The 15,180-nt window shown below is 48.1% G+C and overlaps 1 protein-coding gene across 3 annotated transcripts in view; it reads left to right on the top strand.

Annotated features, from left to right (window-relative positions):
- LOC137431521 (villin-1) overlaps nucleotides 1-15,180 on the top strand; it is a 148,650-nt gene that overhangs the window by 85,139 nt on the left and 48,331 nt on the right. For all 3 annotated transcript variants that reach the window (XM_078768891.1, XM_068122908.2, XM_068122910.2), the window contains 4 exons: nucleotides 7,808-7,908; nucleotides 10,834-10,971; nucleotides 13,956-14,114; nucleotides 14,595-14,774. In XM_078768891.1, the coding sequence (XP_078625017.1) occupies nucleotides 7,808-7,908; nucleotides 10,834-10,971; nucleotides 13,956-14,114; nucleotides 14,595-14,774 (578 nt within the window). The remainder of the gene's footprint in view (nucleotides 1-7,807; nucleotides 7,909-10,833; nucleotides 10,972-13,955; nucleotides 14,115-14,594; nucleotides 14,775-15,180) is intronic.

Here is a 15,180-nt window from a genome sequence, read left to right on the forward strand (position 1 = left end):
ATGGCCTTAAAACGATCATTCATTCATTCATCCCCATTCTTTTCCAGTTCTCTTCTGTCTCTTCTTTTTATCAGTTTTCTTTAAACTAGGGCATGCCCGTACGTGGGTGCCCGTTCCTTGCCAAAAAAAAAAAAAAAACGCTACCCGTACGCTCTACCCCGCCCGTACGCCCGTACGCCCGTAAACAAAAAAAACAACGCTCTTCGCTTCCGCCCTTCACTCTGACTGAATTGGGAGAAATAATGCGCATAAGAAATCGAGAAATTATTATTTTCTCCAGAAGAAATCGAATTACGAACCGTAATGGCGCACGCGCTCGGCTCGCTCTCACATCGGCCACGCCTACGCAACAAAGCGTTCTGTGATTGGCTGCCGGAAGTGAAGTCTTCACTGTCCGGAAGGTCGCAAATCGCAGTTACGATGAATCGCAAATTAGTTTTAATTAGTTTTAAAACATAGTTTAACGGCAACATAGTTTTCCAACGTGAAATAAATGAATACGCTCTCAAATGTGCCGTCCGAGGCAGAGTCTGTTCGCCACGTTCGGCACACGTGATAGCTCGCTGCTCTCTGATTGGTTGAATCGTTTTTTGGACATAGCTCGGTAACTACTTCTCCGATTAATATGAAACCTTGAAAAGGCACATCCTCGGGTCCCCAGCAATATACCTGGCAAGTTTCAAGTATATCGGACCGGTAGTTGTCGAGAAACAGCGGTCACAGACAAACATACAAACATACATACATACATACATACATACATACATAGATTACTGGAATTATAGATAGATGTAAGGATAGATGTGGTTCTCGATCAATTTTGGGTATGGATCGTAGACATTGTAAGCATGGGAAATTGATATTTCACATTCTACTCTATTGAGAAAAAAAGGAGTATTCATTATTTTATATTTCGGAGCATATTACCATTTATTACACATTATTTGTACAATACGAGTTATTTCTTGATTGAGAATGACATATTCTATATTTTATTAACTAACATGTATTTTGGGTGATGTAAGATGTTGAAAAGGTTTATGTACAAATTGACATTTTCACCAGCTGAAGGACACCTATAATATATACAAGTCTCTAATATGATAAAGCACACCTAGATAAATGACAAATGGGGAGGTCCCATACTTCACAAAGAACATGGTCTGCAGAATTTCCTAGAGGAGAGCAAGGGGTTACAGCTAGTGGCCCGCGGACTAACAGTTTATGGCTGGGCTAGGAATCGAGCCCAGTTTAGACAGGGCGAAGGTGAGTACCCTAACTCTGAGCTATCCTTAAAACCCCTAAAGACTATGACAACCAAGGATGAGTATCACTGCACAACAGGAGGCAATAATTTGATACAGTCGCTTTATATTTTTCTCTCTTGTGTACCATGCTCTGTACACAATGTCTGATCGGCCGAAGCAGCTTCCTGTCTGATGGGTCACTACTCCCACCGGGTCACTACTCAGATGCAGGATAGTTGACGAGAGTGCAGGAATTTGTAATTTGGCTTGGGTGCTGGTGATAGCTTCCCTACTCTGCCATCAAGTAATGCTAGTAGATGAGACACCTGGCTTAACGTCCATCCAAGGGACCATGCGCACATTGATGAATTACCCTGCATATGAAGCACCAGGATGACAATAAATAAAATAAATTTTTTATTTCATGTAATTTTATATACTAGGACGTGCCCGTACGTGGGTGCCCGTTCCTTGCCAAAAAAAAAAAAAAAAAAGTCTTCGCCCATGCATGCATGGGCGTGCCCATGGGCCCATGGGCGTGCCCGTAAGTGCGTGATGTGACCGTACAATGAATGTATCGTCCCGACGCCGCAGCTCGGATAGCGCTGCAGTTAATCGGGCCTGTATCGGCAGAGTTATTATAAACGTGTACTACAATCGATCGTACCTTACAGCGTCTGCTCGCCACGTTCACGTCGTCACTATGACTATCCGTAAGTCCGGAAGTGACGTCCTCATTTGACTGTCCGGAAGGTCGCATATCGCAGTTACGATGAATCGCAAATTAGTTTTAATTAGTTTTAAAACATAGTTTAACGCCAACATAGTTTGCCAACGTGAAATAAATGAATACGCTCTCAAATGTGCCGTCCGAGGCAGAGTCTGTTCGCCACGTTCGGCACACGTGATAGCTCGCTGCTCTCTGATTGGTTGAATCGTTTTTTGGACATAGCTCGGTAACTACTTCTCCGATTAATATGAAACCTTGAAAAGGCACATCCTCGGGTCCCCAGCAATATACCTGGCAAGTTTCAAGTATATCGGACCCGTGGTTGTCGAGAAACAGCGGTCACAGACAAACAGACATACACACAGACATACACACAGACATACACACAGACATACAGAGATTACTGGAATTATAGATATATATATATATATATATATATATATATATATATATATATATATATATATATATATATATATATATATATATATATAATTATATATATAATTATATATATATATATATAATTATATATATATATGTATAATTATATATATATATGTATAATTATATATATATATGTATAATTATATATATATATATATAATTATATATATATATATTTAACAGCGTTTAAACACGGTTTATAGCTGTGCTGAGATTCATACCCAGGTTGGACAGCTCAGAGGTGAGTGTGCATACCTATAGTCTATCCTGCCAGCCCTGCACAGGCCACTACTCTTTCTGAATTCCTGCTTCCTGGTTGAAAATTATTGTCTGTAAAGTTATTCTGCAATCTTTAATGCTTACAAGTAAGTTTGAGCCTTTTGTTAAACCAACTTGATGTTGTTGATGTTGTAGCGGCTACCGCTGGGTATACACAATCGCCTTGCACCTACCGAGGACGCGGAGCGATCACCATGCCGGGCTCGTCCAGGACACCCGGGCATGCTTGCTCTCGACTTGCCAGGCCTCGTCCGGGACGCCCGGGCACGCCCCCTCTCGCCTTTCCCGGGCAAACGCTCCGGGATAATGTGTATATATATTGCTGCCCGATAAACGGGCTTTTCAGAGTACCCGAGTTGATTTGACACAATAAAGAAACTCGGACGAATTCCAGCTTTTTGTCGCGTCCATTCTTCCGATTTACGTTGGAGCATAGCTCCTACATTGGTGACCCGACATGGACACGGCAGTTGCCCTCAAACTGCCTACCTTCTGGGAGGCTCACGCGGCGGTTTGGTTCGCCCAGGCGGACTCCCTGTTCGCCCTGCGAGGCATCACGGCCGACGACACCCGCTTCCACCATGTGGTAGCAGCACTCGGCTCAGCCACCGCGGCCCGCGCCCTGAGCCTCCTCGAGAGCCCGCCAGCCGCTGACAAATACGACGCGATTAAAAAGCTCCTCCTCGACGCTTTCGCCCTCTCATCAGCGGAACGCGCACGGCGCCTGCTCGACCTGCCCGAGCTCGGCGACACGCGCCCGTCCGAGCGAATGGACTACATGCTTTCGCTGCTCGGCGAGCACTCTCCGGCATTCCTGTTCCGGGAGCTGTTCCTCCGTCAGCTGCCTAGCCCGGTACGCCTCACCCTGGCAAGCACGACGATCACGGATCCCCGCGCCCTCGCCAGGGAATCCGACAAGATCTCCGCGGCAGGCCAACGCATTGGAGCAGCGACCTGGAGCCCACCGCCGTCCGAAGCAACGCCCATGGCGCCCGAGCACCCGGCACGGTCGACAACCGAACTGCCGACGCAATTGGCGGCCGCTACGCCGCGCCGACCACCTCCAGCACGACGACCGGGGCCTCCACCTGACCAGGCGTGGTGCTATTATCATGCCAGGTTCGGACAGAAGGCCCGGACATGCCGACCCCCGTGCACCTTCGGCAAGCCGGGAAACGGCCGGGCCGGCGTTCATTACCAGCCATGAGCGCCGGCCACACGGGCAACTTACTTTTCATCACGGACAAAGCGTCCGGACGGCGCTTCCTGTGTAACTGAGCATCATACCCGCCTCCGATCAGGACAGGCAGTCCGCGGTTTGCGGCCCCTCCTTGGTTGCGGCCAACGGATCGGCCATCCGCACATTCGGCCCGCGCAACGTCACCCTCTGCTTCGGCGGCCAACGCTTTAATTGGACTTTTGTAACCGCAAGCGTGCCCATGGCTCTGCTAGGCGCCGACTTCCTCTGCGCACACGGACTGCTGGTGGATGTCCAACGGCATTGCCTCATCAACGCCGAGACCTTCAGCTCCCTGGCATGCACATTGAGCAGCTCCGCTCCGACCGAGCTGGCATGCGCCCTCCCTTCGGCGAACGAGTTTGCTCGCCTGCTCACGGAGTTCCCGGCCCTCACGCGGCCGACGTTTTCGGCCGTCGCAGTACGACATGGGATCGAGCACCACATACCAACCACGGGCCCGCCGGTCTACGCCAGAGCCCGCCGCCTCGACCCAGCCAAGCTCGCCGTGGCCAAAGCCGACTTCGACGCTTTGGAACACCTCGGCATCGTGCGGCGCTCCGATAGCGCGTGGGCTTCGCCACTACACATCGTCCCAAAACCAGGGGGCGGCTGGCGCCCTTGTGGCGACTACCGCCGCCTTAACGACGCTACCACCCCCGACAGGTATCCGATCCCGCACATCCAAGACTTCTCCACCCGTTTGGCAGGACGGGTCATTTTTTCAAAGATCGATTTAATACGGGGATACCACCAGGTACCTGTCAGGGCGGCCGACGTCCAAAAAACGGCCGTCGTCACGCTGTTCGGCTTATTCGAATTCCTGCGAATGGCGTTTGGCCTCAAGAACGCGGCTCAGGCGTTCCAGCGCTTGATGGACGGCGTGCTGCGCGACCTGCCGTTCCTCTTCGTTTACCTGGACGACATCCTCGTCGCCAGCACGTCCCGGGCTGAGCACCTCCTCCACCTCCGAACACTGTTCAGGCGCCTCAGCGAGCACGGCCTCATCGTCAACCCGGCCAAATGCCACTTCGGCACGACGGCCGTTGATTTTTTGGGCCACCACATCACCAAGAACGGGGCCGTGCCACTGCCAACCAAGGTCGAGGCCATCACCACGTTTCCGCGTCCCCGCTCCATAAAGGCCCTGCAGGGATTCCTGGGAATGGTGAATTTCTATCACCGCTTCGTGCCCTGCGCTGCTCAACTCATGCGGCCCCTCTACGAAGCCCTTCGGGGCAAAGCCGGCCAAGCACGACGTCGTCTGGTCCGCAGCAATGGACGCGGCCTTTAAAAGCTCAAAGCGGGCCCTCGCCGACGCAACACTGCTCGCTCACCCGGTGCTCAACGCTCCCATCGCCCTCACCACGGATGCCTCCGACTATGCGGTGGGCGCCGTACATGAGCAATGGGTGAACGGGGTTTGGCAGCCACTCGCTTTTTTCAGCCGGCAACTCCGGCCGAACGAGCTCAAATATAGCACGTTTGACCGTGAGCTCCTCGGTCTACACCTGGCCGTTCGCCATTTCCGCCACCTCCTGGAGGGCCGACCCTTCACGGCGTTCGTGGACCACAAGCCGTTGGTTCCACCGTTCCACCAGGAAGGGCCGGATGCCCTTCCTGACGCCAACCCTTAGTCGCTTCTTACGATGTGCAGGGATACAGAGCCGTGGTCGGCCCGCCAACAGCGCCACCTCTCCGCCGTGTCGGAGTTTACCACAGACATCCGGCACGTCGCCGGCAAAGACAACGCCGTGGCCGACTGTCTTTCTCGGGCCAGCGCGAACGTGGTCCACTTCGGCATGGACTTCGCGCTTATGGCGGCGGACCAAACCACCGACACCACGGTGCAAGCCCTCCGGGCGGCGGACACGGGCCTCCGCCTGGCCGACATCCCCTTCGCGGACACTGTCCTGCTCTGCGACGTCTCCCAAGGCCAGCCTCGCCCCATCGTGCCCGTTACCTGGCAACGCCGCATCTTCGCCTCCCTCCACGGCCTTTCCCACCCGGGCCGGAAAGCTTCCCAGAAGCTGGTGTCGGCGCGATTCGTCTGGCACGGCCTTTGACGGGACGTCCGCGATTGGACCAGCACCTGCACAGCCTGCCAACAGGCCAAGGTCCACCGACACACCCAGGCCCCGCTGGCACCTTTCACCGTGCCCGAACGACGTTTCGACCACGTCAACGTGGACCTGGTGGGCCCCCTCCCCCCATCACGGGGTTTCACACACCTGCTCACCATGGTGGACAGGACCACCAGGTGGCCGGAGGCCGTTCCCCTCATCTCCACCACCACCGCCGACGTGGCGCAGGCTTTCATCGCCACCTGGGTCGCCCGCTTCGGCGCACCGGCGGACATCTTGTCGGACCGCGGACCGCAGTTCACCTCCGAGCTGTGGGGCGCGGTCGCCCGCAACCTGGGGGTCAAGCTCCACCGTACTACGGCCTACCACCCCCAAGCCAACGGGTTGTGCGAGCGATTCCACCGCTCCATGAAGGCCGCGCTCATGGCCGGCCTTCAGGACGGCGGTTGGGCCGACCGGCTGCCGTGGGTCCTTTTGGGCCTCCGCACGGCCCCCAAGGGGGACCTCCGGGCGTCCACCGCCGAGCTTGTCTACGGCCAGGCGCTACGCGTCCCGGGCGAATTCGTGCCCGACGCTACCAGTCCCTGGTCCGCAGCTCACCAGCGCTCGGACCTCCAGGAGACCGCCCGACGGTTTGCCCCCGTGCCAACGTCCCACCACGGTGACCCCCAGTCCTACGTCCCCCCAGCGCTTCGCACAGCGGAGTACGTTTTTGTGCGTCATGACGCACATCGGGGGCCACTCCGGCCGCCGTACGACGGGCCCTTCTGGGTCCTGCGACGGGACGATAAGTCGTTCGTCATCGACATTGGCAGCAGGTCGGACCGGATTGCGGTGGACCGCCTCAAGCCGGCGCACGTGGACATCGACCAACCGCCATGGTTGGCCCTTCCGCCGTGGCGAGGCCGCCCCCGTCCACGGTGCCCCCCACTCGACCGCCCACCACCACACCGGACCCCCCCCCCCCCCCCCCACGACCCGCCAGGGGTCGCTTCGGCCGGGTCATCAGGACCCCCCTTAAATTGACCCTGCCGGTGCAAGTCGATTCTGGGGGGGACGTGTGTAGCGGCTACCGCTGGGTATACACAATCGCCTTGCACCTACCGAGGACGCGGAGTGATCACCATGCCGGGCTCGTCCAGGACGCCCAGGCATGCCCGCTCTCGACTTGCCAGGCCTCGTCTGGGACACCTGGGCATGTCCAGACACGCCCGGGCATGCCCACTCTCGACTTGACAGGCCTCGTCCAGGACGCCCGGGCACGCCCCCTCTCGCCTTTCCCGGGCAAACGCTCCGGGATAATGTGTATATATATTGCTGCCCGATAAACGGGCTTTTCAGAGTACCCGAGTTGATTTGACACAATAAAGAAACTCGGACGAATTCCAGCTTTTTGTCGCGTCCATTCTTCCGATTTACGTTGGAGCATAGCTCCTACAATGTAAACAAAACCAACTAAACCAAAAAGAATGTACTTTTAAATGCAATTGTGTTTTCATGCCCTTTTGTAGAAGGAGTTTACAGCTGGATCAAAATTCTTAGTAAATCAAAGTGAACACTAAATTTCTCGGTGGTGAACATGCGAACTCACTACTGAGTTTTCTAATCAAGAGTGTCAGCTCTTCAACCTCAACGGGGTATCAGCAAACAGGAAATGTCAGAGTTAATGAGGCAATTCTCAGTATATGAGTGAGAATGATTTTTTGGCCAGCCATGCGTCCGCATTGCACCCTGTGTATGCATGGTGTGTAATCTTAACCTCTTGTGAATCTTTCTTGCACAGCCAAAGTGGAGCAGGTGAAGTTTGATACCAAGTCTCTGCATGCCCAGCCCTCTCTTGCTGCTGAGCATCGTATGGTGGATGATGGCAGTGGAAAGGTGGAGGTGAGGTACACTGGGAGGAATCCATTTTAAACTAGAACGGCACTTGGTAGAGCGCATACCTCTGCCAGGCTGAACAGTTTGTTCTGTAGCCCACTGATGGGCCGGATTTGGATCCTTGTCTTTACAAAAATCGAACCGATTCGTCCTTGTAACATACCCAACCTGTCCACCAAATTTTGTCCAAATCCGTCCATTACTTCTTGAGATGTCCTGCTCACAGACAGACAGACAGACAGACAGAGGTGAAAACATAACCTCCATCGACCATCGGTGGCGGAAGTAATTAACTGACTAGTTTAATGTCATTAATCGTTAAATAACTTGGGATCAATGTTATTATGTTATGTTTCTTAATTTATAACATTCAGTATAACTTCCTGCATTTTTCCTAAAAGTTGGTGGAATTTACCTTCACTATCTTATCATTACCTCTGCCACCAAAGGTGGATGGGGGTTATGTTTTCACCCCTGTCTGTCTGTTTGTCTGTGAACAAGATAGCTCAAAAAGTTGTGGATGGATTGAGACGAAATTTGGTGGAGAGGTGGTGTATATGACGAGGAGGAATTGATTCAATTTTGGTGAAGATCCAGATCCGGATCCAGTTCAGAGAATTTTTAAGTGATTCTTCACCATTGGGAGATCGGGCAAAAAGCGATATATAGCATGATATTTAAAAAGGTTGTGGACGAGTTATGACTAAACTTGGTGGACAAGTTGGTTCGGTGACGAGAACAAGTCAATTAGATTTTGGTTCAGATCCAAATCCAGATCCGGCCTATCAGTGGGATACAAAAGTAAAATGTTCATTCTGGCGGAGTGCCGTTCTAGTTGCTTATGTTTCTGTCTTAGCTGTGTTAATTTTCTAGGTATATGTAAATTACATAGTTGATGTTAAATATTGGTGATGTCAGTTACATATCTGGGGTCCATGGTTACCATAACAGGAGTTGTAGATGCTGTTGTACTACAATGGATACAAAAGGCAAGTGGTGAGTTCATGAGACTCAAGGAAACCTGTAAGTCAAAGAAGTATAAGACTAAAAATATCTGAGGATCTTTGACAGCAATGTGAAGTCAGTACACCTCGTTGAATGTGAATCTAGGAAAATCACCAAAGAAATGGCATGCAAAGTGGAGTCTTTCATCTACAGTAGCCACAAGAAAATCTGGAGCTTGAGATGGCTCATAAGAAAGAGGGTGAAAAGCTAACGGGGAGGAAAAACATCATAGGAGAGTTCAAAATTAGGTGGAGATGGATTTTTACAGCATAGCCCTCAGGGAAATGCCATCTCGATAGAACAGCGTTTGTCTGTGTATGTATGTATGTATGTATGTATGTATGTATTCCCCATGTCGGCATTTTGCAGGTTTATTCCCTTTAAAATCCGTTTTCTCTTCAACCGTTGGTCTGAATGACACAAAATTTTCACCATAGGAGCATACCTTTGTTACGGGTATGATACATAAAGGGTATATAAAGTGTGTGTGTGTGTGTGTGTGTGTGTGTGTGTGTGTGTGTGTGTGTGTGTGTGTGTGTGTGTGTGTGTGTGTGTGTGTGTGTGTGTATATATATGTGTGTGTATATGTATATATATATTTAACCTTTCCTTTCATATATAAATATATATTTTATATATAAAGTTAAATATATATATCAAGGGCTTTATCGGGATAGCACATTTCACCAAGTGAAACCGAAAGACTGGTCCCCGCATCCACTGACCAAGACTGCACACCTGACACACCTGCATGTGGTGAGCCTGTTGTAAAGAAGTTAGGTGGATCGAGGAGAAGACAAAAAAACTGATTAAAAAATAATAAATAATTGGGACAGTCTCATGCCTTAGTCTTGCTCAACAGATGGTGAGGAGATGGAAAACTCAAATTAAATCCTTGGTTGTCCAGGTTGAGGGCTATCATCATGGTTGCCCACCTGGATATAAAAAAATCTCGGGTTCAAAACAATGGACTGGAGCTCTCCAAAAGAAAGTGAATGGCACCATTCCCATTAGAGGTGGTCCTCACCCGGTATGATTGGCGTGGGTGAGCAGGCATCCCCTTGTCAATTGGAAACTCTTCAATCAGCTCAGTTGAGGGATATTAGGAGGTTAAGATCTGGTTCTTGGAATACCGACAAGAAAGGGCAGGATGATTATGGATGTTCTGATCAAAATAGTGGGGGTGGGATTATTTTCAAGAGAAAAGATGGACAATAACTCATAAAAGGGACGTATGTCAGGAGTACATGGTTCAGTTCCGATGCATGCGATGCTCCAGTGAAGAGCATGACAGGAAGAATGGCATCGATGTGGTTTTGGCTAGGGGGTTGGTACAGCATGGAATGAAGGTTGTCAAGTTTAGTGAATCATTGATGTCAGTAAACATAATTGTTAAGGGATATTTATTGGATTTACATTCAGTTTAAGTGCATCAGGTGGAATAACAGGAGCCAGAAAAGGAGGAGTTGTGGAATAGTATTGGTCACGTGTTGCACATAGAGGATCAACATATATTGAAAAGAGCAATATGCTGGGCACCTGATGGGAAGAGGAGGGTTGGATGGCCAAGAGGGACCTGACAACGTACTGTCAAGAAGGAAATGAAAGGAATGAAGGTCACCTGGAATACAATCAGAACGTGGACTCGAAAGTGACGAAAGTTCCTTTGTACCTCCATATGCCAGGCAGCATGATTGGATAATAAGCAATCTGATCATTAATTACTTTGGCCTGTCATGGAATCGTAATAAAGACTTTTACTCTTAAAGACTAGAATCTGGATGATTACAAAAAACTTGGAGTTTTTTTTTCTTTTTCTTAAGGGTGTGACTCAGGTTTGAATGGTTGTTTAGTTGGTAAGACAAATAGATAACAATCAGATGCTTATTGTCACATTTTCTTCCTTGCTATCCTTTTGTCATACAGGTATGGCGTATTGAGGATCTGGAACTACAGCCTGTAGAGAAAAGACATTTTGGACAATTCTATGGCGGAGACTGCTACCTCATCCTCTACACCTACATACGGAACAACAAGCCATCCTATGTCCTCTACATTTGGCAGGTAAAGACAATCAATAACAAGATAGTAATGAAGGAATTTGGTTTTAAGGAACGAGACGCTCTACTTGAAGTGAAGCTGTTCAGCAGCTTTTTGCTGAAGATTTTTTTTGCGTTTTTTATACGAAGTCGCCAGAGGCATGATGTTTTCAGGTTGTCCGTCTGGCTGTCCGTCCATCTGTCCGTCCGTCTGTCTGTCCGTCCGTGATAGTTTTTTGTTACCACGATAATTTGAGAACGCCTAAACGGATCTTAGTCAAACTTGGTGCAGGTATATATAATGAGGTAAAGATGAACTGATTCGATTTTGGGTTCATGAGGTCAAAGGCCAAAGGCCAGAGGTCGTAGGCCAAAGGTCAGAGGTCATGGTAAATCAAAATCCTGTTTCCACGATAACTTGTGAACTACTGATGGAATTCTTACCAAAGTTGGTACACACGGAACCCGTTAATATGCGATCCATTAATATGCGATTTCGGATAGCACACGGTCGACCCTTGATACCCATAAATTTTGATAAATTAGTAGGAAAAAAAAAACGAGAAGAATCGAGCATGTAGTACATTGTACACGGCCGCCATCTTGATTTTTTTTTAAATCGCGCGCGTAAAAGTTCGCTCTCATAACACCAACATAACGATCATAACACCTCTGGTTTACTTAACATTTCACAAGTTATTATTAATGTGATATTGACACGAGTGTTTATCTACGTAAGCTGATTTAACCTTTCATCTCCACTGGCCGGGCCCGGGAACTGCAAAGTGTCAAGACGCATTGACACCTGTCTCTCTCCCCGACTCATCTCAGTTAGTGCTTCCCACGCTCGCGCTGGAAGATAGGTAATACACGGTCTCACTTAGCACACGGTCGATTTTCCTGGCTCCCATGGATTGCATATTAACGGGTTCCGAGTGTACAAGTATGTATTATGATGCAAAGAATAACTGATTTGATTTTGTGGTCGAAGGTCAAACGTCATGTTAATTAAATTTTTATGTTGCCAGGCCAACTTGTGAACCAGTGATTAGATTTTGCCCAAACTTGGTATAATTATACATTACTAGGGCATGCCCGTACTATATCTATATCTAAAATTATATCCCCCCCCCTCTATTTACATGAAATGGTTTGGTCCAAAGCTAACGGCTTGGCGCTTGCGGAGTTTGGTAAAGAAATCGCCATCGCGTGCACAAATGCGCAGGAAAGCGAATGAATCGCAAATTAGTTTTAATTAGTTTTAAAACATAGTTTAACGCCCGAGCGAGTTTAACGCAATCGCAAATCGCATCGCAAAGCGAAAGAATCGCAAATTAGTTTTAATTAGTTTTAAAACATAGTTTAACGCCAACATAGCGCCAACATAGTTTGCCGACGGGAAATAAATGAATACGCTCTCAAATGTGCCATCCGAGGCAGAGTCTGTTCGCCACGTTCGGCACACGTGATAGCTCGCTGCTCTCTGATTGGTTGAATCGTTTTTTGGACATAGCTCGGTAACTACTTCTGCGATTAATTTAAAACCTTGAAAAGGCACATCCTCGGGTCCCCAGCAATATACCTGGCAAGTTTCAAGTATATCGGACCGGTAGTTGTCGAGAAACAGCGGTCACAGACAAACATACAAACATACAAACATACAAACAAACATACACACAGAGATTAGTGGAATTATAGATAGATGATGCAAAAATGAGTTGATTACACTTTGGGTCAATAGGTCAATGGTCAGAGGCCATGTGAGGTTGTAATTATTTCGTTACTGCGATAACTTAAGAATGGCTGAAGGTATCTAAGTCAAACTTAATACAGATATGTATAATGATGTAAAGATGAACTGGTTAGATTTTGGGTTAAAGAGGTCAAAGGTCAGAGGTCATGTCAGATAAAAATGTGATACTTGAGAACAGTTAAAGGGTTTTAAATCAAACTTGATACAAGTATATATACAACAACAACAACAACAGGCATTTTAAGGCCATTTTCCCTGCTCGAGCGGGGGTTAGCCTTGCGGGCCCCATGACAATCTTCTCCATTTTGCCCTATTTTCTGCATTTCCCCTTGTTAACCCCCTTGCCCGCATTTCGTCTTCGTGATACAAGTATATCTAATGATGTAATAATGTGGGCGGAGGCATGTCAGTCGATGTCGCAACGTCGAAGAGTGGCATTCTAGTATACTTTTTTTTCCTCTGTCCCATGTGGCCGTTGACCCTATGTCTCCACATGCTTTGATAGCAAATTTTTCTTTTTCACATACCGAACACTTCCCGGAAACAAATTTAGTTGATTTAAAGAAAAATCTAGAGCCGCACTCGGTAGAGCGCATACGTCCACCAGGCTGAACATTTTTTTTTTTATTCCACTGATAGGCTGGATCTGGATTCTGACCTGAAGCCAAATTTATTCGGCTTGTTCTTGTCACCTAACCAACTCGTCCACCAAGTTTAGTCCATACCATATAACTTTTTTTTAAATATGTTATATATCGCTTTTTGCCCGATCCTTCAATGGTGAAGAATCACTTAAAATTAAATAATTCTCGTATCCGAATCCATATTCAGATCTTCACTAAAATCGAATTGATTTGTCCTCGTCACACACACAACCTGTCCACCAAGTTTCGTCCAAATCCGTCCACAACTTTCTGAGATATCCTGCTATGTATCGTTTTTGGCCCTACCTCCCAATGGTGAGGAATCACTTGATTCTACTAGCCGGATCCGAATCTGGATCTTCACCAAAATCTAATCGTTTCGTCCGTGTCACATACCTAACCTCTCTGCCAAATTTCGTCCGAATCCGTCCACAACTGTTTGAGATATCGTCACAGACAGACAAACAGACAGACAGGGTTGAAAACATAACCTCCATCCACCTTTAGTGGCGGAGGTAATGAACTCCAGCAGTGCATCATCGAGGAAATTCATTGTCACAATAGGAAACTTTCCAATAAAAACAATATCGTACCTTTTGCCCTTGTATGCAGGGTCGGCATGCTAGCAAGGGTGAGATCACAGCTTCAGCCTACCAGGCTGTAGCTCTGGATCAGAAACATGATGGGCAGCCCGTGCAGGTGCGTGTGACCATGGGCAATGAGCCACGACACTTTGTGGCCATGTTCAACGGCAAGCTGATTATCTATCAGGTATGTCACAAATACATGCTCTACCAAAATGTTCCACATGCCAGCACAACTTTCCCTTGCATTTTCCCTTATGTTTCTTTTAGTATGCCAGTGATATATTTTCTGGATGGGGTGCATTTAAAAATGCTGGTTTAAATGTGCGTGATGTCATAGGGTGGGGAAATCCCATGCAGATGTGACACAATAGGTTTCCCATTTGGTTTGTGATGTTTGCATTTTGAACATTGTTCTTCTCAGCCATTTATTTTGAATACAATATTATCTTTTGAGTATTTGCTTTAAATCTTACTTTCCTTGAGCGTTATCTCTTGCAAAATGCGACTAAATTGATATCTTTGCCATCGTGTGTGATCACTCACAAAAAATAACGGATTTTAAAATTTACTTTCAAAAATCATATTGTTTCTAAAATACTTCTTGTCGACAATAATACATTTCTGGTGATCCTCATTTCTTAACAGCTTCTCGTTTGGTGTGCAGGGAGGAACATCACGTTCCAATCACACTGAGCCAGATCCCCCTGTTCGCCTATTTCATATACGTGGAAATGACGAGTTCAGCACAAAAGCCATTGAGGTGGTTCCACGAGCTGCAGCTCTTAACTCCAACGATGTGTTTGTGCTGAAGATTCCCAGTGCCTGTTACTTATGGTGCGGCAAGGTATGTGCTGAATATCATGAGTCATTTTAATCGATCTGGAATTCCCTCCCACCCCACCCACTTCATTTGCAGTATGTAATAAATAATCCTCCGAACCCCCATCCCCCCTCCTCGATCCATTCCCTCTCCAAACCACTACTCTGGAGATACATTGTACTGAAGCAGTTTCTTTGGCTAGGGTTAAAATTCTGGAGGGGCCGCTGCTCCAACACAGGACACTCAACTGAGTGTGCAGGGATTTGGAATTTGGCCAGGGTGCCAGTGATAGCTCTTTGCGAAGGACATCGTATGTTATCTTTAACGACCACCAATTAGTGCTAGCAGACAGGACACCCAGTTTAACCTCCATTTGATGGATGGTGCACACATTGATGCCTCGACATGAATGCGAAACAGTAAGATAACA

The sequence above is a fragment of the Myxine glutinosa genome, unplaced genomic scaffold (genome assembly GCF_964187855.1).
Source record: "Myxine glutinosa unplaced genomic scaffold, kmMyxGlut1.1 SCAFFOLD_667, whole genome shotgun sequence".
NCBI lineage: Eukaryota > Metazoa > Chordata > Myxini > Myxiniformes > Myxinidae > Myxine > Myxine glutinosa.